This window comes from Cryptomeria japonica, chromosome 9 (genome assembly GCF_030272615.1).
Source record: "Cryptomeria japonica chromosome 9, Sugi_1.0, whole genome shotgun sequence".
NCBI lineage: Eukaryota > Viridiplantae > Streptophyta > Pinopsida > Cupressales > Cupressaceae > Cryptomeria > Cryptomeria japonica.
This window is the reverse complement of record NC_081413.1, coordinates 23,127,611-23,154,253: the sequence shown is the minus strand read 5'-3', so window position 1 is coordinate 23,154,253 and position 26,643 is coordinate 23,127,611. Positions and strand designations below refer to the sequence as shown.

General features: G+C 36.1%; 3 protein-coding genes across 3 annotated transcripts; 1 reads left to right on the top strand and 2 right to left on the bottom strand.

The window, feature by feature from the left end:
• Positions 1–3,504: 3,504 nt before the first annotated feature.
• Positions 3,505–4,047, bottom strand: LOC131858253 (uncharacterized). Its single transcript, XM_059211435.1, has one exon. The coding sequence runs from the start codon at positions 4,045–4,047 to the stop codon at positions 3,505–3,507; it is 543 nt and encodes a 180-aa protein (XP_059067418.1).
• A 3,517-nt stretch (positions 4,048–7,564) lies between these two features.
• LOC131858252 (uncharacterized) lies at positions 7,565–8,353 on the bottom strand. The gene has a single exon (XM_059211434.1). It carries the CDS (start codon positions 8,351–8,353, stop codon positions 7,565–7,567), a length of 789 nt encoding a protein of 262 aa, XP_059067417.1.
• A 1,594-nt stretch (positions 8,354–9,947) lies between these two features.
• Positions 9,948–10,686, top strand: LOC131053081 (uncharacterized). Its single transcript, XM_057987683.2, has 2 exons — positions 9,948–10,163; positions 10,336–10,686. Exons 1-2 carry the CDS (start codon positions 9,948–9,950, stop codon positions 10,684–10,686), a joined length of 567 nt encoding a protein of 188 aa, XP_057843666.2.
• The last annotated feature ends 15,957 nt before the right edge of the window (positions 10,687–26,643 follow it).

Genomic DNA, 26,643 nt, shown 5'->3' with positions numbered 1-26,643 from the left:
GAAGGACCAGTGCTATTGTTTGTCTGTCAGTGCATAAGTTTTAGTTGAAAAACCAGTTTAAGATTGTGTTTTTGTCTATACTGATTCACCCCCCCCTCTCAGTACCGGTTTGGTACTATTTGATCATCATTAAGTTATCAAAAATGCCTACTCTCTAGCTTTCCAAAGGTTCTACTCAACATGATGATGAGGTCTCTTTGAGGTTCCTAGAAATATACTCTAAGAATATATGTGGCCTTTAGCCATGTCTTCTTGGGATCCTCAACCCATGCTTCATTGATTTGTCTTTTGTAGCTAGAAGCATTCTTCACAAATATAGAGGTGGACTGCTCTTCACTTGTTACTAAAAATTCCTCCCTCACTAGTATCCCAAAGGTCATTCCTATCATATCCATCGATAGATCTATAAGCACATTCCCATTTGCATCAACATATTTTATGGTGTATGGTTGGTAGTGTTGGGAAATTGTCATTTATCAACTTTGGTGATTGCATAGCTTGGGGGAATATAGTCGCCTCAACCAACCCTGATCTCTTAATTCTCCTATATGGTTATTCAAGGGCATGAGAGGCATGGACCAGTTGGGTTTTAATATCTTCAATATCTATATGCCCGATCTCAGTATCAATCACCCACTAAACTTCATCTCCTAGCTTCAAGGCGAGAGTCTGTCCTTGATATTGGTACTTCATTGTTACAGGCTTCTTATCAAGCTTTACTTCTTCCTTTGTCCTTTTCTTTCTTGGGTATGGGTCCATTAATCTGCTTTATCTTGCAAGAAAAGATCAATAACTAGCTGTTATATCATATTATAAAATCAATACATACTCTGAAACTCCATGGTTTTGGGAATCTAGGGTACGAAACCCTTCAAAATAGCCAATTTTGGGATTTTGAGGTTTTGGGATCCTGAGTTAAGGAAAGGATGAAAAAAATAACTTCAGAACTTGGGGGTTCCGACATTCCAAGTTTGGTACATGACCTCAAATGGCAGATTTTGGAACTCTGGGGTTCTGAGGTTCCGAAAAACATTACAAGAGTCAATTTCAGAACTCTAGGGTTTTGGGGTTATGAGGTGGATAAGATAGATTGAAAAAAAGACTCTGGGATTTCTAGGTTCCAATATCAGGAGATGGGTAATACTCCTATCAAATGAACACTTCACAACTCTGGAGTTCTGAGGTTCTAAGGTGATGAGTTGGGTAAAACTTAGGCACTTTGAGATTTTAGGGTTCTCGAATCCCAAAGCGTTGAAACTAGGTCTCCACAAGGCGAGAAAATGAAAGGCCAATTTATTGAAAGCATAAAAAATCTAATTTAACCTAGATAAAATGACATGAAAAATGAGAAGGAAAAATTAAAAAAACCAACCAACCTGATGAGGTGGCAAACCGAGAAACACGAAAAGGTGAGGAAGCAAATTGGCTGGAGGGAGAGCTTGAGTTTTGTAGAGAAGGAATGCACAAATGAATAAAAATAATACCTTCCGCCTATTTATACCTTCCAGTCGAACGACCGTACAACCTCACTAAACACAACCTTGAGATTCTGGGGTTCCGAGATCTCGAGAAAAAAACAAAGAGAAGCTCAGAAGTCTGGAGTTCTGGGGTTCCGAGGTGCAGACACATGCAAAACTACAGCTCGAGACTCCGGGGTGAAACACAAAGCGAGTTCAGGATTTCAGAATTCTGAAATTCTGAAACTCAAACCAAAACACAACAAAACATGAAGAAATCGTGATTTTGGGATTTTGAAACTCCAAGGTATCCACAAGAAAAAAGATAAGACTTCAAAACTTTAGGGTTCTGGGGTTCCGAAGTCTTGAACCCAAAAACACAAACAAGGTTTCGGGACTTAAGGGTTCCAAAGTTCCGAGGTCCTAGTAGAAAAATAAAGACACAAAGAAAACGTCGGAACTTCGGGGTTCTGGGGTTCCAAAGCAGAGACAAAAAGAAACAAAAGGGAACCTTGGAACTTTGGGGTTCCGAAGTATCGAAAGAAAAAACACAAGATAAGGAAAATAGAAAGAAAACAAAAGATAGGAAAAGGGGGACCCACATTTTCATGCCAAATAAAATGATGGGGGTAGATATGAAAGGCATAAAAGTACGTGTGTGTGTGTGTGTGTAGATATCTATATCTATATCTATATGTACATCTCTCTCTCTCTCTCTCTCTATATATATATATATATATATATATGAAGTGGAAAAGATATGAGAAGTAGAGTAATATGGGTAGAGATGGACAGATGTGAAGTGGAAAAGATAGAGGGGTGAGAGAAAGAAAGAAAGAGAGATAGGTAGAGAGAGATGGAGAAGGAGAGGGAGAGGGAGAGGGAGAGGGATAAGGTCAAGGAGAGTGGGAGAGAGATAAATATATAGAGAGGGAGAGTAAAAAAATAAATAAAAAAGATGTGTTCTTTCATATTGAAAAAGTAGAAATATTAATGATATGTATCAAATAATAAAATAAAATTTTAATGTGGTTTCCAATGATTAATTTAAAAAAAAAAAAAAGTGCTATCAAGGTGGAGATAGCACCCTATATTAATTGAAAAAAGGATTATGAAGTATATTCGACTGACTCAACTTGCCTACCAACTGGACATTACAAAACAAAACAAAACACTACCAAATTACAAAAGCCTCAAAATGGTGGCCACCTACACACCAATAGTCACCACCTTATCAATACTAGCTTCTGAAAGCCAACCATCATCATTCTGCATCATCCTCCTAAACAGGCCCATGTTTGCATTCGTGACCACAAGCCAAAATACTTCCCATGCTTCTGCCATAAACTCCTCCTTCCTGTTCCTAAGAGCAACCGTGACTAACTGGGCTTCGTCCTCTGCATTCAAGCAATCCACATCTGATAGGAAAACAACGGGATTGAAAAAGGGACCCAGTATACTGGCCCATTGCTCTTCCACCTTCAAAACCACACCACCCATGACCTCTGCATTTTCTTCCCTCACAAATCCTGCCATTTAATGAGCACATGCCTCCTTTGATGTAGCACATCAACCATTAAGCACATAATGATTTCATAAATATACCCATCACACTAGTGCCTTTCCTCACTGAATGCATCCTCTAGAAAATCTTGAATGGAAATTTGGCCTTCTGTATCAATATCAAAGAGTCGGTCACACTGATCTTCCAAAGTCTCCTTGCAGCAAAGACAACTAAGGCCAAAACGATACACCATTTTATCTTCTGAGAAATGCTTGCTAAGACTAGTTCGAACCTTTCTTAAATAGGCCAAAAACATCTAGAAACATCCTTCTAGCACATCAAATCCACCTTCTCTACATCTCACTGAGTCCTTAAATACTAGGCACAATCCAATCTAAGGAAGCCGTAGCAATAGCTGTCCAGCCTGCGTGAATGAAAACTGATAAGAGAGTACCTCTCTTATCCCAAAAAAGAAAATTTTATGGTAAAATTTCACCCTATTCCCCTTCTTGGGATATGAACTCTGTCATTGTTCAGGATATTCTAAAAATCTCTGTTACCTGCATCTGCCATTGACATGACTATTGGCAGAGTCTCAACAATGCCTTGGTTTGTAAGAAAATCCGCCACTTGATTTCCCTCACGATAAATGTGGTGAAAATGATAATCCGTCAACTTTTGAAGCAAACAGTTTATCCTTGGGATCCATGTGTTTAGCCACCAATTCGTAAATCCTTTTTCGTTGATCGTGCTTAGGATGACTTGAGAGTCACCCTCTCTCATTACCTTTGAAACTCCATTAGATGAGACCCATTTCAAACCTTCCTCTAAAGCAGTGATTTCTGCTACGTTAGTAGATGAAATTCCAATAGGTCCACATGTTTCCCCTACTAGGCTACCCTTCTCATCTCTAACTAGTGCACCAAACTCAGATAATCTAGGATTTGCTCGACTAGCTCCATCGAAATATAGTTTTTTCCATTTGGGTGGGGGAGGTGACCACTTGACTTTCTTTCGATCAACTGACTTAGCACCTTGATAGTGACTACTACTCTCTTTCAAATTCCATACTTGCTCCATCTCCATATCCTATTTAGTATAATATTTAAATCTTCTCCCGTGGATCTTTCCATTGATAGTTTCTTCTATTGCCACTTGGATTTTGTTAACAAGAGGAGGAACCTCCAACTCTTCCTCCCTGAATATCCTTCTATTTCTCTCTTTCCATACATGCCAGATGACCATAGATGGGCCAACAATCCACAGACTCCCCCATTTTGAGTTCTTGCTAGCCATCGGCCAAGCAAAAATAAATTTTTTGAAAGTACTATTGCACACCATCTGGTTTTGAAGCTTCAACAATAGCCAATCCCAACATTGCTTTGCATAAAAACAACTGTACAATAAATGTTCTAGGGATTCTTCCTCTTGTTTATAGAGGAAACATCTGCTAGGCCCCGCTATACTTATTATTTTAATTCTATTGCACGTAAGAATTCTTCCATGTAATGCAATCCATATGAAGGCACCGGCTTTAAGCAACACCCTTTTGTCCCACTACAGAATGGTAGGCTATTTGCAATCCTTCTGTCTCTTTCTTTGCAGTTCTTATCAGAAACTCACCTTATATTTATCTAATTTAGCAGCATTCCAAACAAGAGAATCATTTTCATTTGGAATGTAAGTCTTCCTACTTTTAAGTATATCAACCAACTTCATACTGTTATCGCTCTGCCAATCTCCAACCCGTTTCCACGAAATAGGAGAATTTGGAGAACAATTCATATCAACATAATCTGCCACATAAACTCCCATAACTACCTCAATTTGATTGATCCAATCTTGATCCTCAATCACATCTGCCAACACTTCCTCTCCATTCCAAGAATCCCTCCAAAACTTAGCTTTGTGCCCATTACCAATCCTCCATGTGAGATAATCTATTAAGATCGTCTTGCTTTCAAAAAATGAATTTCCATAGTGGTGAATCTCCAAATGTGTTGGCCACTGTAAATATTCTCTCTGGCTCATTCGAGTCTAGATATTTGGTAGCCATCAACTTGCACCAGCCTTTATGGGGTAAATTATACATTTTCCAAGCAAGTTTGGCACCGAGTGCCAAGTTCTGGAAATTCATTTTCCTAAGACTTGCCCCACCTTCCTCCATAAGCATTGAGGCAGTATCCCAATTGATTAAAGGGATCTTTTTTTCCTATTTCGAACCCTCCCAAATAAAATTATTGAGCATTCCATCTAATGCCGATGAAGCCTTGCAAGACATTCTATAGCAAGACATATAATAGACATGAACTGCAGACAAAACAAATTTTATCATCTGTATCCGCCCTGCCCACTAAAGCCATTTATTTTTCCATGACATAGATTTGGCTTTGCACTTATTGACAACCTCTTCCCATATTCTGTTATCCAATTTTCCCGTGAACAAAGGAACCCCAAGATATTTAATAGGAAAACTGCCTTGACCATATTGCAATATTCCCACTATCTTCGATTGAATCCTCTTATTTGTGTTGAGGAAGTATATCATCGATTTTTGTTTGTTCATGCACTGGCCAAAATCCTTTTCATAATCTTCTAACACATTCTTAATAATGTGATCTTATCTCTCCATAGCTTCACCAAATAGAATAGTATCATCCGGGAATTGCGAATGAGAGATCGGATCTAGATTTTCATGAATTGAAAAACCTTTCCAATGGCCTTGCCCAACCTTTCTTTTTATATGCCTACCAAGCATTTCTGCCATAAGTACAAACAAAAAGGGCAACAGGGGGAATCCTTGCCAAAGCCCATGAGTATCTTGGAATAAACTGCTCACAGAACCATTAACAATAATGGAAAAATTTACAGATGAAATACAATGTTCAGTAAATTTCAACCATCTTTTCTCAGAACCAAATTTCCTAAGTACCTCAATTAGGAAGCTCCATGTAACTCGATCATAAGCCTTGGTCACATCTATTTTAATAATCATACCTTTGAATTTGGATGTATGCATAGAATCATAGTTTATGCTGCCATGATTATGCTATCCATGATTTCATGGCTCAAGGTGAATCCATGCTATTTAGGCAAAATGATCTTCATCAGGATAGGTTTTAACTTGTTCACCATAGGCTTGGATAGAATTTTGTAAATAGAGTTACATAAAGAAATGGGCCTAAAATCCACAATGGATGAACAATCCTGCTTCTTAGGGATCAGAGTAATGTTGACATGATTAATTTCCTTCACAAATCTCCCCTGTTTTCTAAAATCTTCCATGATTCTGAACGACGTATGTGAAGGGCAGAAACGCGTCTGTGTTCTCAGAATCAACATTGCATTTACAAAATCTCAGACTCGCATCTATGTTAAATAGAACCACGTCTGTGTTAGGAAATCGCATCTGTGCAGTATATAGGCATGTCTGTGTTCAAAATTGAAAAACTTTTACAGTCCAGCAAACAAGCACAGTCAGTTTTGGAATTCTTGAGCTTCCTAGGTTATTTCTCCAGGGTTTCATCTAGTATTCAACCTGTCTTTGGGTCTTACAAAGTCCATCATTTCTTTACACCTTACATTACATTCACATTTGTCTAAACTTGAGTCAAAGGGTCAATTGCTTGTCCTCATCATACTTTGTCAACACACTACATACAACAACAGTTCGCTAAGTGGTCCCTCATCAAGGTCTATCACCTTTGGGTCTCATTTGGTCTTACTTAGAGTCAAGGTCAACTTATTTCATCAAGAGAAACTATCATCTCTTTGGAAGCCACACCTACTCTACTACATACATACTTGGTCTTACATTTTGGACATTGCAAGTAAACCTCAGATTCATTTACATTCCATTCAACTCTTGGTCTTCCATACTCTTTCCATTTTCATCTAGTCTCACACATCTTGGTCAATACCTAGTTCATGGTTGAAACCCGTTCCCAAAAATCTAGGAGAGAAGCTAAAGAGGCTCAAGAGTCCGCAAACATGAGTTCCTATGAGTATGACAATGATATCTTTTTCAATTCTGATCATACTACATTACCTGACATGGATGCCTATAGAAACATTCCAAATGTTGAGCACATGGACACTACAAACAACAATGATACACACAATGACAATATTGACAACATTTCTATACATTCAGCAGAAGTGGAAGACACCATTATGAATCCTCATTTTAATCGATTGGTTGAGGAAATAATGAGGAGAGATAGACAATACTTTCTACAAGTGATGGCACAAAGTGGAACCAAGATCCCTCATGATTTTGACATGTCTCAAATAATGGAAAATAGACCTTTGCAACAAACTCACTCCAACATGGATCAAAGGAGACATAATAGTGTAGGCAATAGAGGACCACATCTGGTGCCTAAATCACCATTATCTTTGTTTAAAAAACTAGAGGTCCCATACACACATGGTCAAGCATATGATCCAAGATCGAATGAAGAATGTCGCTTGCCTTCTTAATAGCTTCAAGAGAAGAATGTCACTTGCCTTCCCGATCCAAGATCGAGTCTATTATGTTCCTACTCCTTTTAGTCTTCATCGAGGCATGGAAGAATTTAGTGTTCGGATCACCTTCTTTAGTCTATAACTCTCTGGATTTATCATGCCAATATATTTCCTCTCTAAAAAGTATTTCTGCCAATTCCTTCTTAAGATTTATTTCTTTGTGATACGCATCATTAGACATCTCAGAAGTGAAAGTGATAGAATTTAATAAAGATAGTTCTTCCTCAACTCGATCTCTTTCTGCAAATATATTTTGAAAAGTATCTTTGTTCCAAACTTTAATCTTCTCCTTTAAGAATTTCAATCTTTTCACAAAGCTATAACTCGGGGTTCCCCTAAATATATTACTCTCTTTCCACCATTGCTCGAGATGTGAAATGAACTCACCATCTCTCCGCCACATGCTCAAAAATTTGAAATTGTTGCTTCCTTGAGATGGAGCCTCACTCAACTTAAGCTCCACAGGAAAATGATCTGATAGAGATATTGGGAGAATGGATGCCTCTACCTGAAAAGACGACTCCATCCATAATTCTCCAATGAGATGTCTGTCCAATCTTTCCGAAATATGTTGGAAATTGGCCCTTCGATTAGTCCATGTAAATAGACCATTCTTCGGAACAACATCAATCAAATGATTCTGTGCAACAAAATTGCGGAAATCTTCCATAACCTTATTTGACATTCTCAAGCCTCCCTTCTTCTCGTCTAAATTAGGCAAAGCATTAAAATCGCGTACCACAACTATCCTATCACTCCTCAGATCATAAATTTTGTTTGAAAGAACATTCCAAACATGAGGCTTAGCTATAGTTTTTGTAGGCCCATAAACATTTATTAAAGGAAATTCCAAATTCTCCTTCATATTGTAAACAATACAAATCATTCAGTGCTCGACTTTCTCTAATAATGTGACTTTGACCAATGAAGGATTCCATATAATGCCAAGTCCGCCAGCGGCTCCATTAGTTTCTTGAAAAACACCCTCCCAAACTCTACAAGACTGAATGAAACAATTCACATTCTCTAAACTAGGCTTTGTTTCCTAGATGGCAATGATATCACAACTACATCTACAAAACGCTCATTTTACCAAGTGTCTTTTGTCAGGGGCCAAGAGACCCTTGACATTCCATGTGGTGATCTTAATCTCTTACCAAGGGAGAGCCTTTCTCCCTTGGATTTCCTCATGAAATCGAATACACTAACAATTCCCTTCTCTTTTGCTCTGTCTTCCCTTTTTGACGGTTTCTCCGCTTGCCTTTGAATCCTTTGGCTTTACCAAGTAAAGTGTTAGCTGATTGACTGATACTTCTCCGATCTACATTCTCCAAAGCATCCTCTTGAATCATTTCCTCCTCAAAGTCCTTATCAAATTCAAAATTTGTGTCAGATAACCCTTTACATGAATTTAATATTTTGGGGGTTAACGAATCTTCACCCCCCACCTTGTTTTCAAATACTTCCTGCCTGGAAATCTCCCCTCCATCATCAGGACAACTATTGACGGCTGTGTTCCTATTCTCTGAGAGAGATCATCCCCAACTTTAACCGATGACGATGAACCCTTCTCTTGATGCTGCGGTGGAGATTTTGTCTCTTGAATCTTTTCAACAGAAACCGAAACCCTTTTCGACGGTTGTTCCAACTTTCGCCTCCAGTTTTGTAGTGGTCTCCTGAAAGGAGTCCTAGCCTTCCTAACGAACATTGTGTAGTCCTTTACTCCATGAAACTTGCTACCGCATCTGGAGCAATGACAGATTTCTTCTTCAACTTCTATCTGATGCCTCCACGCACCATTCGACGTATGTAATGTAATGTGCTCCGGGATACGCCTGACTGCCGCAATCCTCAATCTTGCATACTTGCACAAATCCTCCTTATCATCTACGTCTATCTCCAACACCATCCCAAGCACAGTTGCAGAGCTGCAAAATGAGCTCAATGAAACAAGACTGAAGCATGAAGAATTCTGCATTCATCGAGGACATGAAAAAGAACACTTGGAAGAAAAGTTGAAAGGGTACGAGTATAAGAATAAAGAATTGCATTTAAAAATGACTGAAAATCTCTCTTTTTGGAATACTTGTAAGGCCAATTTAGAAGAAACAATTGCAGAGCTGCAAAATGAGCTTAATGAATCAAGAATTTTGTACCAGAAGAACCAAGTATCTTGCAATGAAATAAGTAAAGAAAATATCGAATTGGAAAATAAGCTGAAAGAATCAGTTAATGAGGCTAAAGAATTGAAGGAAAAAATGGCTGAAGATGGGTGCTTGTGGGAGATTTGTAAGGGAGAATTAGAAAACAAAGTTGCAAAATCAGAGAATGACGTTAAGGAAGCAATAATGTTGAGCCAGAAACATGAAAAATTGTGGTCTCAATCAAGACAAGAAAATAACGAGTTTTAAAAAAGGGTGAAGTAATGCAATGATATGATTGAGGAATTACAAGGAAAGATGAATGAAGATAGATCCTTATGGGATGCTTGTAAGACAGATATGCAAGGTGAAATTGTAAAGCTACAAGATAGGCTTGATTTTGCAGTTAATGAAAGAAAAGTGTTGGAGAAGAGATATGAGGAATTGGAAAATGAGTTGAAAGAGTTTAATGATATAAATAAGGAATTACAAAATAAAATTATTGAAGATGGATTTTTGTTTGATGCTTGTAAGGTAGAGGTGAAAAAGAAGAGTTGCAGAGCTCAATGCAACAAGATTGAAGCTTAAAGAATTTTATATTAATCTAAGAGATGAGAAAAAACACTTGCAAGAAAAGTTGAAAGGGTTTCATTATAAGAAGAAAGAATTGCAAAATGAGCTTATTAAGAAAACACTTTTGTGCCAGAATCATGAAAAAAAGTGCACTATACTGAGAGAAGAAAAGAGAAGCTTGCAGAAAAAACTGAAAGAATGCGATGAAAGGATCAGAGAATTAAATGTAAAATTTGGCTTGTCGGGTAATTGTAAGGAAAATTTGGAAGGCAAAGTTGCAGGTCTGGTTGATGAAAATATGATAACGAGTCCGGAGCATGATGAATTGTGCAACCATTTAACAGATGAAAAATATATGCTGGAACATAAGTTGAATGAATGCAATGGCAGGAAGAACAAATTGCATGCAAAGATGAATGAATACAATGATAATAAAACTTCTAAGGCAGATTTTAACATCTCTGTTACAAAGAGTAATGTTTGATAACAAAAAGAATTGAGGCAGAAACTCGAAGAACTGATTGCATTCTTTGGCCAACCACTCATTCTGCCAACTTTGTGAAAATCTAATCATTTTATTTCTAGCTTTTGTTGAACACTCTTAATGAATATGAATTCAAAGCTATAAAATATCATAATTAAATTTTATTTTCTGTGAGCTGTGAGCTTGTAATATGTACATAAAAATGTATGCTGGAGAGATAATTCAGTGTTAATGATATTCTTAATGGTATCAATTGTATTTGATGTCGATTTAAGTTTCTTTATTATGCAGTAACTGTTTACAATGACAATATTAACGAACAACAAGATATCAAACTGTAAATAAGTGTAATTAGATATATACAATTCAAAATTTAATGAGAGTAGTGGTGGATGACCTATATGATTTGCACATTATTTATGATTTTTTTTTTGTGATTCTGTATAGATTTGATGATCATTTATAGCTTTTTATTATGATTTCATATGGTAATTGATTATGCAATGGTAATGATATATGTTTATGATGATGGTTAATGGTTTTATATGATGGATATTTGTTGCATTTATAATGACAATCTAATGAGGGCAGTATGCCGTTAGGTTTGGCAAATTGAATTAGGCAGTCCTTTTTGCCCTAGTCTTCTGAATTTTCTCCTAGAAATTGCCATTTAAGGTAACCAAGGCCAACTCCAGCAAATAGCCTATGCCTATCCAAGTCCTTTCCTTTCAGGTGGAGCAGGAAAGGGTAGTAGTTAATTAGTTTGCCATGAGCATTGAATAGGATTCTGTCACCTGGCCAAGGAGCCCCAGACTCATGAATTGCCTTATTTAGAATTTCTTGGAGCTCTTGCTTAACCTCCTCTGGGAAAATCTTCTTCGTGAGGGTCCAAACAACTTGCTTAGTAAGTTTTAAATCCAACAATGAGGCAACAAACCTAGAGGAGATGCTAGTGTTGTCCTATGGATACTCGTCTCTATTTAGGTGCCCACTACCCAAGATCATCTTGACTGCCAAAATGAGAGGAAAATCCGAGAAGAGGAGAAGGCGCTTGAGCCTCAAGTCTATTACTTTTTGGAATGAAACTTGGCGCGTCAACGTCAAAAGAGAAATTGGAGTGTCTGCTCCGAAACAAGAGATGGGCCTGGGATAAACACTCATTATGATTCCAAACAGAGGCTCTGTCGACATGGTTGGCAATGCAGGCTATCAACAAGGAAGGAGTTAAAAACCAGAGCTCTGAAATTAATTGGCAAGAGAATGAAATCAATTTGTAGAAGGCAATACGAAGAAATAGGCTGGCACACTCTTTTACGACAAATGATGAGGGACAGATTTGCATTAAATTTGCCAGCTAAGGTGGTGAGGGATGTTTGTCCTCGACATGCCAAATCTCCCATTCGGGCCATGCAAACCATAAATGGATTTGACAGTTTGCCAGCTAGGTTTCGACAGGTGATTCGGGGAACTTAGCTCATAACCGCAGCTTGGGTGACGTCACTGAATACGAGCCCACTCTACCCGAAATATGTAAGATTTATATTTGAATTGAGGTATCTGTTTCACTTAGCCGCCAAGGTTAAGTTTAAAAATTGCCCTGTTAATGAAGCTTTAACTAGCTTTCGCATATTCCTGAAAGTGACTTGCGTCTGAACTTGATATCCTTTGAGGCCCTTGCCTGTCAAGTGAGATGTTCTGGTAGGACAACTAGCATATTTCCCTGATCCCACCTGTAGATGTAAGTTCCTTGAGCAGCAATTTTCGAGAGAGCATCTACCTCTGAGTTTGCTTCTCTATAGATGTGCTTTGCTTCATAGTTTTCTATTCTATCTAGGCTTGCAATTATATTGTCTAGGATTCCCTGCAATCTCCAATTTGGAGTTTTTTTCCTCTTGATTGCATTTATTGCTCTCTGAATCACCCTCCATTAGAATGTTATTTAAACCATGTTTTATGCACTCTATCAATACAAATTGCAATTCTTTGAATTCTACTATGTTGTTTGTGTTTGGGGGGATCGACTTTGCCATTTTCCCAAGAATTGCTCTTGTGTGATCTCTAATTACATATCCTATGCCGGAAGGACCCGGATTGCCTCTAGAAGCACCATCAAAATTTAGTTTTATCCAACCAGGATTTGGTGGAGACCAGATAGTAGCTTTTCTCATGTTGTCTTTTTGCCCAAAGGAGGGAGGAATCCTGATTCAATGCCAATTTTTCCTAATGCTTTCATCCCATGATGAGAAAGCTTTAGGTTGTTCCAAGGAGAAGGCTATCTTGCAGTTGACTAAGTCCACTATAACTAATTCTATTGAGTTTAGGATTGTATCTAATCTTTTGCATTTGTCATCAAATAGCCTACGATTCATTTCCTTTCAAATTTCCCAAACTAAACATGATGGGGATACTTCCATAATTGAGCTCAGGGTGGTCTCCTTGCTTGGGATGGGCCAGCTTTGAAATAGGGATTTAATGTCATTTGGCAGGGTTGTGATCAGCCCAAGTTTAGTGCAGAGCCAACACCAACATTTGGAGGAAAAGGGACAATTGAGTAGTAGATGGTCCACTGACTCTGATTGAGATTTGCACATGATGCACCTAGAGGGTCTTGCGTACACTATTTTTGTGAGTTTTTCTGCAGTTAAGATCTTCCTCTGATAGGCTAGCCATGCAAAGATCCCTGCCTTAGGAATGACTTTAGAGCTCCAAAACAACTTGTTCAGAATATCCAGTTGAGCTTGAGTAGTGTTGCTAACTAGCACTCTAATAACCATCTTTAACATTGTAGTGCCTTGTTTTGGAAGGTGCCCATATTAAAGAGTCAGTCCCTCTTCTCAGATTTACATTTCTTACTTTTAGGAGTTCTTCGAGTTGATCTAGTTCATTCCTTGAGGTTGGAGCTCCTTCCAATGATTTCCACTTCCAACTATGAGAGTTGGGAGAGCCATCTTCAATCAGATAATCTCTAACTTTGACACCCCAGTGATGCTTAAGCCAGTTCTCTGTTATAGGAATGTTAAGGGAACTTGAAATAGGTGGGTAGCCTCCCCAATAATCCTCCCAAAATAGGTTTGATAATCCATCTTGGATGTCCCATGTGAGTTGTTTTGAAATCAGAGTTCCTGCAAGAGATTATAAAATTCCATGTTCTCGATCCCTTGGGGAATGTGTTTTCTCTTAGAAGATTGAGAGGTTCTTGGTCTGGTAAATACTTGGTTTCTAACATTCTATCCCATGTGGTGTTGGGATTCTTTATGAACTTCCATACTAGTTTGGCCCCTAAAACTTTGTTTTACAATTTAAGGTTCTTAATGCCTGAACCCCTTAGAACCTTGGGCTTGATTATTTTTTCCCATGCAATTAGAGCTATTCTATGTTTCTCCTCTATATTTTGCCAAAAAAAAATCCTCATTTTCTTAATTAGGAAGACATTGGCACTTGCTGAGAGAGATAGGATGGATAAAAGATAAATGGGCAGAGCCAATATCACTGCTTGAATCATCACTAATCTGCTCGCCCAAGAAAGCCATTTCCCTTTCCAGGAGTTTGAGGTTTGATCCACTTTAAGTTTAAGAGGATCCCACGATTTAGCATTCCTCATGCCATGTTCAATTGGGATACCCAAATGGATACAAGGGAGGGATCCTTCACTACAATCCATAATTGTAAGTATTTTGGACCTCAAGAGTTTAGAGGTAGAAAAAAATAAGACCTTCGACTTATCCTTATTTCTTATTTGGCCTGAAGCTTTCCCAAAGGTATCTAGAATCTATTTTAGATGGGATGCTTCTTTGATTTTTGCTGCTCCCAAGAGGAGATTATCATATGCAAACTGCTGATGTGTGACTGCAAAGTTTCTGGTTACTTTGATTCCCTCTAAAAGATTGTTCATGTGGCTTATCTTAGATGACACATATGATGCTAATAATTTGTACAATTGGATCATGATTTGAATGACAATGTAAATAATTAACAGTGATTTGAATGACAATGTAGATTGTCAAGCTAAAGCATGCAACTATATAGGTAAAATTTTACTTTTTCATATTTCCTCGTCAACTATGATATGACATGTGACTTAGCATATGGGTACAATTTTTGTTTCAAATTTTTTATCTTCTAATGCCCTAGGTGCTCAACAATATACAACAACATACTATAATGATTTAGAAAATCTAAAATTTCATTCTTTGATTAAATGAAATGAAATTGTCCATATCCTAATTGGCTCTAACACAAAGGCATATGAATGTGTACATTAGCTCCTCTACAACTTTTATAAAATTAAGAAAATAGATTTGATATATAAATATAATGCCATATGTTTTTTGAAATATACAATTGAAGATTTAGTTTATTGTTAACCCTACAATCTAAAGATAGAACTCAAAAGAAATACAAAAAGTACATTTAACAATAATTATCGAGTTAACTTGTTTCTTGCGTCTAAAATTCTAAGGAAATCTAAAACTACTTGTTCATGTCAATTTGTGTCAATTTTACACCTTACATGTTCATGTCAATTTGTTTCATTTTTACACCTTTAGTGCTAGATCTTGCATTTAACTCACATCTTTCTATAGTTTATTTTCAACTCAAACAAGAAGACTTGAATTCAACTTGTACTCAGTCCCTTTCAATAATATTTGTGATTGAACCAAGTAAACTCACTCCTTTTATTAAATGTAAACATATTTGTAAGTCGGTCTAGTTCATAGTTTGCATGCATACAATTTTGAATCCTATTTCCATTATATTTTTAATGATTGTGACCTAGTTCTTGCATTAATTCTAATTCTCATTTTCATATCTGATTGGTATGCATTTAATTACTTCACATTCACAATCATTTATTAAATACATCATTTATGCACTTAAATTACATAAATTTAGAGGTACAATTCACAAAAACCTTAAATATTTTGATGAAATGGACTTCTGTTGTACATAATTTTTAATTTATATGCTCAAGTGCGATTGATATTTTCTATTATTTATATATTTATAAGAAATTTTTGCTCACATTTTTCATTTCTTTAGTGTATTTTGTTGGTCAATCAATCATTCTATTATGAAATTGAATTGTTTAATTGAATATCTTTTCTTAGATTATTAATTGCATGAGAGGTATTGTGCATATAGATTCATTCATTTAGCTTTGTCCTCTTTGTGTATGAGCTTCACTACCTTTTCCCACAACGAATATCCTAGAGAGAAGAAGTTATATACTGAAATCTTCCCAAACTTTACATACTAAGGGGTGTGAGCCTAGGTTGAATAACCTATTCCATGGAAACTTGGGCGAATCCTCTATTCATACACAAAAAATAACTAACATTAGAGTCATTTCCCTTGCACTTCTCATAATGAGGATGAATCCTTAACTCAAGTATCTTTTGACCAATTGGGGAAGCTTGATAGTGAGTTGTATAGGCTTCAACAATGGATAGGTCAAGAAAACTTGCATAGTGAAGCAATCCCCTTGGTTGAAGGACTGAGGAGAATCATTCAAAGTGATGAAAATGGTATGTAAGTGTTGCATGGAATTGTTCATATTATTGATACTAATGTTATGCCAATAAACTATTTTGACAAAGCCCTTGGTCTTTCCAATTCTCAAAACCGAGTTCAACATTCCATTCCTATGCCTAATATTTCCATAATCTGCCTACATATATATTCCATTATTACCACCACTACAAAAAAAATTAATCCTACACATTTTAGTAATGGAAGCAATTATATCAATAAATTCTCCTACATACCTCCTTCCACTACCCTTTCATTTGTGTCACAACCATCCCACATACCCACCTACCTTAATGTTCAGGCTATCCTATTCTTGATCTATGTACCTATTTATCCTAGAATGTTACACCTTCATCACAATCCAACATTTCCAATTCCATTTCATCCTCCCAATCCACAATAAATAATCTAGCTCAAAATATCTCATCCTTTCAAGAACTATTATATTCTTTAACCCAATTCAAATTCAATATCCCTACCATAGATGTGGGTATCCCACTTGCACAAATGGTATTGTTTGTGATCTTGTCCCGCAATACATGGAGGTTAACAATTTGGAAAACAAAATAGAAAGGTAATCCCCAAGCTCATTGAAAAATATTTCAAAACATTGTGTAGTGACTTCTCTCATGACAATAGACTCATGATAAAAGTACTCACTCGTACATTTAGAGATAACACATTGCAATGATATTATTTCTTGCCTCCTTAAATAATTTACTTTTTTCACCAATTATTTGATGCATTTGTGCAACACTTTTAAAAATATATTGGTCCTCATTTGAATTACTTTAACTAATTAAATGCATTGTAAACAAGGATTTAAAGAGAGTGTCTGATTTCATCGGTAGATATAAACACTTGCTTTCACACATTGCTTATCATGTGTTTAATGGTGATGTTAAAAAATTTCGTCAATAATTTGCAACAGGATATTAGAGATGAACTTTTCTTTTAACATCTTTCAGACATTTATTCATAGTACTTAATAATCATTAGCTTCAAGCGAGTCAATTCGAATTCTCTTCATCAATGGGTCCAGTTGATAATAATGAAGATACTTAGCATCAATCATTTCAAATTTTAAAAAGAAAAAAACAAATTCATCAAGACTAAGAACAATTCTTCCAAACATATTGATACACAAGTAGTAGCTACAACTTAAGGTGTGGCCCACTTATCATCAATCTTTCTAGATATCATAATTTTAAACCTCTTTTGAAATCATTGCATAGTATCATGCTTATATTTATTAATACTAATGTGATGAAGCTTATATTTATCTGTGACACTTCCTAATCAAAACTTGAAGATCTTTATCAGTCTTTTGCTTTATCATTCTACCAATATCGTTGATAATAAACCTTCAAATAATATAGTTCCTATTAAGATGTGTGTAGAGGCCACAAATGTTGTGAACCTTATCAAGAAATCCAAGCCTTAGCTTGAGCCTCACATTACCTTTGATTCAAGAGTGACTATTCAAGCACCCAAGATGGAGAATTACATATTATTGCAAAAATTAAAGAAAATCTCTATCAAGGAGTGCTCATTGATCTAGTATGTATGGTGTGCTGGTTGAAAATTTTGCAAACTAGAGAAGTTTACAAAATTGTGATTTTAGCCACAGTGCGTGAGATAAAATCTCTCATAATTGTTAAGGCCCCCTTATGATTCACTACTCTATCCTTATAAAATAAGATACAAATCTAAACTCCTATTATAAAATTGGCGATACATCATCCTATCCTCTTTTTTCAAGATAGATGTTATTCTTTCCTCTTTCTTCATGAAAGAATTTACAATATAGAGCCATAATAATTATTACACTTTCAATGTTACAAATTAGCCCAAAATGGAGGAATTATCAAATACAAATAAGTAAAGAAGCAAAGGTTCCATGAAGGCACAAAGTCCCTTGTTGTTTCTCTAGGACGAGAAAATAATCTTCAAGGTCAAAGTCTTGTAGTCACTATAATCCTATCAACCTTTTAAAAATATATTTTGTAGCCCACAGTGGTGTACTTAGACAACAAAGTTAAGAACAAAGTCTTTATCATGATATCCTATTACAACTTTTGATAATCTTTTCTTGAAATAACAATATGAAGCTCAAATTATTCAAGTTAATATCTCCTTCTATTAATCCTAATAAATAAAATCTAAAATATGACACAATTTCCACAAACCAACAATTGTTTCTACTCTTTAACAATATTTCCTCAACAAAACCTTTACTTGAGAAAACCAAGAATTTACAACAAGAATGACATAAGAACACTCTCACTATAAACCATGTCACTTGTCTTTTAGCATAGCCTAAATTTTCAAATCAACATACCTAAGCCTCTATCTCCAAGTTGGTGAAAGTCTATTCATATGATGTCCTCAAAAGTCTTTAGGTTATCATAGTGCCCCTTATTCATAAAATTGAGGCGAAATGTTTGTAGAATGCACAAAAAATTGTTGTATGTTAAAATTTTAATCTCATTTCATCAGACCTATTTGTAAGATCTATTTTAATGATATTTCAAGGGTCCTGAACGATTTTCAAGTTAACCCTAGTTCACAAATTCCAAAATTTTAAAGGTCACATTTTAAAGAGCCTCACTTCAGAAAACAACCAAATCCAAGTTTTGGTGGCTCATAAGATGTTCATTTCTCTAGGCTTTGTTCATAATGATTTTTTCCTTGTCTCGACCAAAATTACATAGCAAAAAGGATGGATGGTTCAAATTTAATCAAATTTTTTTCTTTTATGGTCCTTAATCGAAAAAAAAGGTTGTCCAAGTTTATTAAATCATCCACAAAGTCACCAGAACCTCTAGTTGAATGAGATTTCGCGATGCAAATTTTGGTGAGTTTGTGAATCTGCAGAAGTCATCGAAAGGGGTTTAAAGTCTAAAAAAAATTCTTAACGACAACTTGTAGCACTTTCACAAGTCGTCGATGGAATGAGGATACGAAGGAGAAGTTATTACAACTTAGTTTTATGTATGTTGAAGTTTGTTGTCCTTTTTTCATCATAATTGAATATCTAAAACATATCTTGTGCTTAAACCCCCTTTGTAATTGTTATTAATTGTGAATCTCAAATGGTATTCATATGTCTATTGTTGGGGTTTTTGTTGGTTATCTCTCTTTAGTTTTGTGTTTTCTCCTTTATGTAATTTCAGGTTAAAAGCACACAAAAATCCCAATAGCCCCCATCATATGAGGGAGCTGCCCCTCTTAAACATAGAGCAAGATTGTGGTTTTTGCTGCACTCTCTCCAACTGTTGGCACAATTGTCACTACTCTTCAGGCACACAAGGTCAGTTTTAGAGAACCAATCTTAGTGATAAATCTATTTACCAACAAACCACAAATGAATCCAACACAAAGTTTGGATGCCAAAGCTTTCTTCTTATTTGATCGAATTTCTAAAATCACAATAGGAACACAAAGTTTCACTTTTGCTCTTCACTTTGGAAGAGTTTTGGCATATAGATTAAAGATTCCTAATCTAAAAGATAGATCCCCAAAATCTCCTTATTACAATGAAAATCCTCATATATATAGGAGAGGAACAACATGAAACTAGGAAAATTACAACTAATTTGTAAACAAGTCAAATGTAGAGTTCGATTTGACTTAAGACATGTGGAAGTTCTGGATGTAAAAACTTGAATACAAAATGACACTAGGATAGACATGCATAAAAATGACCAAGTGTCTAGAGCCTCGTCTTATTCATCGTTCTTCACCAATATAATATTGATGTTCTCTTGTGGTATCCTATATTTCATAGTCATTTGGTCCCAATGTGTTGAATCTGGCATCTGGAGTGGACTTGTAGAAATAGATTTGAAGAATTCCTAGAGTTGGACAAAAATGACCAAAGGGGGTCAAGAAGTGCATTGTAGACTTATAAGTCTGATTTACATTTGGGAAGGGTCAATAATCATAAAGTTTCATATCAAACTCGTAAGCCTATTTGTACTTATGAAAAAGAAAAGAAACTAACTTTGGTGTGAATCGAGGTTATAACCCTGATTTACACCTGAGAAAGAATTATGGTGCAAGTTAGAGTTACAACCTCTGTTTGCACCAGCACTTGGTATAAAACAAAGGAAAATAGTCTGGGTCAAAGTTATAACCCTAACTTACACTGTGAAGGGGAGATTGGGTGTAGATTTGGGTTACAACCCCGATCTACACCATTGGGTAAGGCCTTGGTGTAGGTCGGGGTTATAGCCCTGCCTTGCACCATCTAGAGAGAACTCGGTGTAGGTTGAGGTTACGACCCTGATCTACACCAAAATAGGTGAGACTTGGTGTAAGCTAGGGTTACAACCCCGCCTTCCATGAGAAAGGGATAACTTGGTGAAAGTTAGGGTTGTAACTCTGACTTGCACTAAAATGGGAGGACTTGGTGTAGGTCAAGGTTACAACCTCGCTCTACACCAGAAATAGGAAGACTGAGTGTAAGTCGGGGTTACAACCCCGCCTTGCACCAAAAACATGATTTCTAAGGCTTTAGGTGTAGGTTGTGGTTATAACCCCGACTTGCACTTGAGATGAAAGTCTTAGCTATAAGGTGGTATAAATCACGCTAACAAAACCAATTTACACCAGACTAAGAATTTTGAAGAGGAAGTGTAATCTAGGTTTGTAACCCCTATTTACACCTGTAGACACCTAAAATTGTCATGTCTAATTAAATAAATATTTTATTTATTTAATTATCTAAGCCTAATTCTTCTATTAATTAAATAAATCTTTATTTATTTAATTAATTCATTTATCCTCTTCTAGCCTTATTTCTCATTTAAATAAATACATTTATTTATTTAAATTATCCTTTTCCTAAATTAAATAAATATTTTTATTTATTTAATTATCCTACTTCTTCTATTTATTAAATAAATCTTTATTTATTTAATTAATTCATTAGCTTTTTCTACCCATGACACATGTCATTCATCTCTTAATTCATACACTACCTACCCCTTTCATTATTTTATTATTTCCTTTACCTACCCTCTAATCTTAGCCGACCTCCTTTTACACCTCTCAATCTTATCCCTCCATTTCATATTGTGTCTTCTATATAAGGAGATGCTTTCTTCATTATCAAACCCTAATCATCCTAATCATTCATTCCTAATCAATCATCCTAATCACTTAGACTAATCAACAATTTTGGAGGACTTGGCTACACTACGATCCTACTTGCAACCATATTCCGTTCTTTATTGAGCTCTTGTGCATATAAAAATCCGAGAGCAAATATATCAAGCAAGATCAATGGAGATAGGAAGAATGGAGATCAAAACCCTATTGGACATGTGATGGTATAATCTTTGTGATTTTGAGTTATTTGCATTGTCTTAGGTAATATTCATATGTTATGGTAGATCTTTGTTGTTGTTAGGCTAGGGTTTGGTGGTTGAATTCATTTAGCCTTTCAATTTTGTTATTATTGTTATCCATTTTCACCATAAACAACACTTAAACACAAAACTAACTTAAAAGACCTAGAAAAGGACTAGAATGTTTGAATCAAGAATCATGGGTCCTAAATCATGCATTAGACCTTAGAAAGCGTTCTTAGATCACATGGACTATAAATTGGACAAAATTTGTAGGGGTTGACCTATTTTTGTGATAGCCAAAAATGAGGACAACAACTGGCTCTGACTGGGGAACCTCCTTCGACCATTGGAACGTTTGAAGGGAGAAGAATCTTGAACTTTAAGTTCCTTTATCATCCATTGGGCTATAGAGTTATTTGCATTGTCTTAGGTAATCTTCATATGTTATGGTGGATCTTTGTTGTTGTTAGGCTAGGGTTTGGTGGTTGAATTCATTTAGCCTTTCAATTTTGTTATTATTGTTATCCATTTTCACCATAAACATTTTGGCACGCCCCATGGGACATGGATTTTTCTTAGATCTATATTTTTTTTGCAGATTTTTCTAACCCTATATTGCTGTTTTGTAAAACAATTTGGAGAATAACCTTGTGCAGCTAGGGTTTTGGACACAAAATCAAGATCTTGGAGAGATTTGATCATATCTCATAAACGGCTAAGAAATTTTGCACCAAATTTTTTTTGCAGGTTGAAGAAAGTATTAGGAGCTCTCAATCCAAAATTTAGAATTTTTGGAGCACATTTTCATTTTCTATGAATTTTTTATGATTTTTCATAAAAAATCAATTTTGAGAGCAAATGAGAGAATTTTTTGGATTTTCTTACATTTTTGGAAATATTTCATATTTATACACAGGATTTGTTCTTTGTGATTTTAATTTTGATGTAAAATATTTCCATAAAAGTCAGATCTTTAAAAATTAGGGTTTTTCTTTATTTTGATCAGATCTCACAAACAACTTCGAATTTTGACATAAGATTTTTTTTGCAAGTCAAGAAACGTATCAGAAAGATTAAGTAAAAATTTCAGATTTTTTGGATCGAGTTTTCATTTTATATGAATTTTTTATGATTTTTCATAAAAAATTAATTTTGCGAGAAAATTATAGAATTTTTTGGATTTTCTTATATTTTTGGAAATCTATCAGAATTATACACAGGATATGTTCTTTGTGATTTTAAATTTGATGCAAAATCATTCTTCAAAAATCAGATCTTTGAAAATTAGGGTTTTGCATTATTTTACTCATATCTCACAAACTGCTTGGATTTGTTGCAGGAACTTTTTTGTGCAGGTTTGGAAGACTATCAATACTCTTCACTAAAAATTTTAGATTTTTTGGATCGATTTTGTATTTTATATGAATTTTTTATGATTTTCATAAAAAATTAATTTTTGGAGCAAATTAGCAATTTTTTTGGATTTTCTTACATTTCTGCAAATCTCTTAAAATTTTACAAGTGGCCTTTTTTAATGATGAATCAGGTCTTTGAATTGGTCAACAAAACGCATTGTTGAAGGCCCCTATTTCACAAAGTCTTTTGGATCTAAAATTTACCTAACTTGTGTGCTTGCAGGAAGGAGTTATCATTTGAAACAATCCAAACTACTAATAAATCTTTGTTGTAGGTCCTTGGCAAGGGTTTTTGGATTTTTATTGTGTGCCTTATTTTCATAGACTAGCAAACACTTCAATTGGTGCACTAAAATTGAATCATTGTCTTTTGTGTCTTGAGCAATAGGCTCTTTTTGTTCAATCTTTAGAGGGCCTGTCTTCCCGTGTGGTCATTAGGACTACTAGTGAGAAGAGAACGACCCAAGTGGTAGCGAGGAAAACCCACCTCTTCCGAACCACTATAATCAAATGCATTCATGGTGAAAACTATGGATAACGTGTGCTGATTAGTTCATACCGACACTATGTCTCCCCATAAACCTGTTTGATCAAATTTATTTGATCATTTGTAGGGCGTAACCCCTACCGGCTGGGAGCCTTCTGTATTTACAGAGCTGAAAGTTCCGCATGTATGGCCACATGAGCGGATGCCCTTACTAGCACCTTTTTGTTTTAGAAGCCCAAATCCTTCTAGTTGTTGGGGCAGGAGGTCGGACCTCTGGTAGCGGCCCACACACATACGGTTGTTAGTAGAGATACAAAGTTCGCCATGGGGAGTTTTCATGGGGACTGATGCTTGGCTGACCCGAGAAGTGAGTGCTGAGGGTGGAGCCAGTGAGGTCAAGCATCTAAGTATCCGCTCTGAATAGCGTAGCCTCGGGGGTAAAACCCCATGTGGGATCAACAACTATTGTCTTGGCCAGCCATAAGAATTGTGCTTGACTTATTTTAAACATTCAAACAATCAAGACCAAACAGCAAAACATTGTGTCTTTTGTGTCTTCAAGTGTATGCAAAACAATTTTACATCAAACAACACACTTTTCTTGGAGTCATTGTCAGTCTAAACACTTGCAAACATTGAGTCCTCATCAACATTGTGTCCTCTTGTCACGAAAAATAGTCAAACATTCAGATTTGGTCACAACCAAAAACCTCACAAATTGGAAAAATTTCACAGTCCAGCAAACAAAAGAAATCAGTTTCGGAATACTTGAGCTTCCTAGGTTGTTTCTTCAGGTTTGATCTAGCATTCAACCTGTCCTTGGGTCTCACATAGTCCATCATTGCTTCACATCTCATTTTACATTCACAATTGTCTAAACTTGAGTCAAAAGGTCACTTGCTTGTCCTCATCATACTTTGTCAACACACTACATACAACTACACTTTGCTAAGTGGTCCCTCATCAAGGTTTTTTACCTTTGGGTCTCATTTGGTCTTACTTAGGGTCAAGGTCAGCTTACCTCATCAAGAGAAACGATCATCTCTTTGGAAGTCACACCTACTCTACTACTTACATACTTGGTCTTACACTTTGGACATTGCAAGTACACCTCAGATTCATTTACACTCCATACAACTCTTGGTCTTCCATACTTTTTCCATTTTTCATCTAGTCTCTCACATCTTGGTCAAATACCTAGTTCATGGTTGAAACACGCCTTCAAAAATCTAGGAGAATAGCTAAAGAAGCTCACGAATCCGCAAACATGAGTTCTTATGAGTATGACAATGATTTATTCTTCAATCCTGAGCACACTACATTACCAAACATGGATGTTTATAGAAACAATCCAAATGTGGAAAGCGCAAACACTATAAACAACAATACTACACACAATGACAATGTGGACAACTCTTCAATACTATCAGCAGACATAGAAGACTCCATAATGAATCCTCATTTCAATAGATTGGTTGAAGAGATAATGAGGAGAGATCGACAGTACTTTTTACACATGATGGCACAAAGTGGAGTTAAAATACCTCATGACTTTGACATGTCTCAACTTATGGAAAACCGACCTTTGCAACAAACTCACTCCAACATGGATCAAAGGAGACCTAATAGTGGAGGAAATAGAGGACCACATATGGTACCTAAATCACCATCAGCTTTGCTTCAAAAACCAGAAGTCCCACATACACATGCTCAAACATATGATACTTACCTTCGAAGACCATTATGGAAGTCTTATGCAGATAGATATGCTCAAGCTATGGATCAACCAAAACAATTGGACATTCAAAGGCATGCTCAAAATTTGGACACAAGGAAACCCCGTGTCAAATTTGGGGGCAACACATTAGAACATGACATGCCTATAGAATATGGTATACATGCACAAGATAGATATGGGGTTCCTCAACATGAAGCTATACCAAGTGCTCCATATATGCCACATCAATATAGACCTCCATATGGACATGTCTACGATCAGTATCATCCATACATGCAACAAGCTCCTCCTCAAATGGGTGTTTCAAACACGGGGTATGTTACAAGAAATAGATCTCCTCCCAAGAGCAATTTGGAGCAACAAATAAGAGATTTACAAAAGAAAATGGAGGACATGAGTACATCAAAACCAACATACACTATGAGAGATATATGTCCTTATCCCTTCGATAAGAGCATTCCAATGCCTCCGTTTCTTGCACACTTTGTGACGCCAAAATTTGACAAGTATAGAGGGAAAGGAGACCCCAAGGCACACATAAGACAATTCTTCATAGCTTGCATTGAGGTAGCGGCAGAAGAAACATACTTGATGAGGTTGTTCCCACAGAGCTTAGGCGATCAAGCTATGGAATGGTTTTCTCAATTACCTCCTGGTATTAAGTCATGGGGCGACTTAGCAGAGGCATTCATTCAGCATTTCTCTTACAATATAGAAACGGATGTCTCAGTTACTACCTTGTGCAATACGAAACAAAAGGAAGGAGAATCTTTCGCAACATTTTTACAAAGATGGAGAAATTTAGCTAGCAGATGCTCTTGCGAAATCCCACAGAAACAAATGGTAGAAATGTTCACTCAAAACGTTAATAAGGCTATTGGCTATGATCTCAGGAAAGCTTGTTTGTCTACATTCAAGGATGTTATTGAAAAGGGCCTAGCAACAGAAAGAGTCTTAATTGAACAAGGAGTCATTAAGATATTCAAAGAAAACAAAGAGGACTTTAAAGGAAAGGACAAACCAAAATTTTGGAACAAGAACAAGAACACAGTTAATGATGGTGTTGTTGATGCCAACATAGTGAGACCCAAGTTCGTCTTTTCTGGATCAAGTTCTACCAACAATCAGGTGAACACTCAAACAACTTCTAGACCACGAAGGAAGTACACTCCATTGGGAGAACCACTTGAATCAGTATTCAAAAAGCTTGTGGCAAACAAAGTGATCACAGTTCCAGATTTTCCTCCATATGAACCAAAGGTCAAACCAAATTGGTGGAGTGATGATGAGTATTGTGAATTTCATAAGAGTAAGGGTCACAAGATAGGTAATTGCCATCGATTGAAAAACATTGTGCAAGATCTCATTGATAGAGGTGATATTGAGATTGAGGGACATTCATCTAATCAAGAACATGAGGTGTTTAAGAAA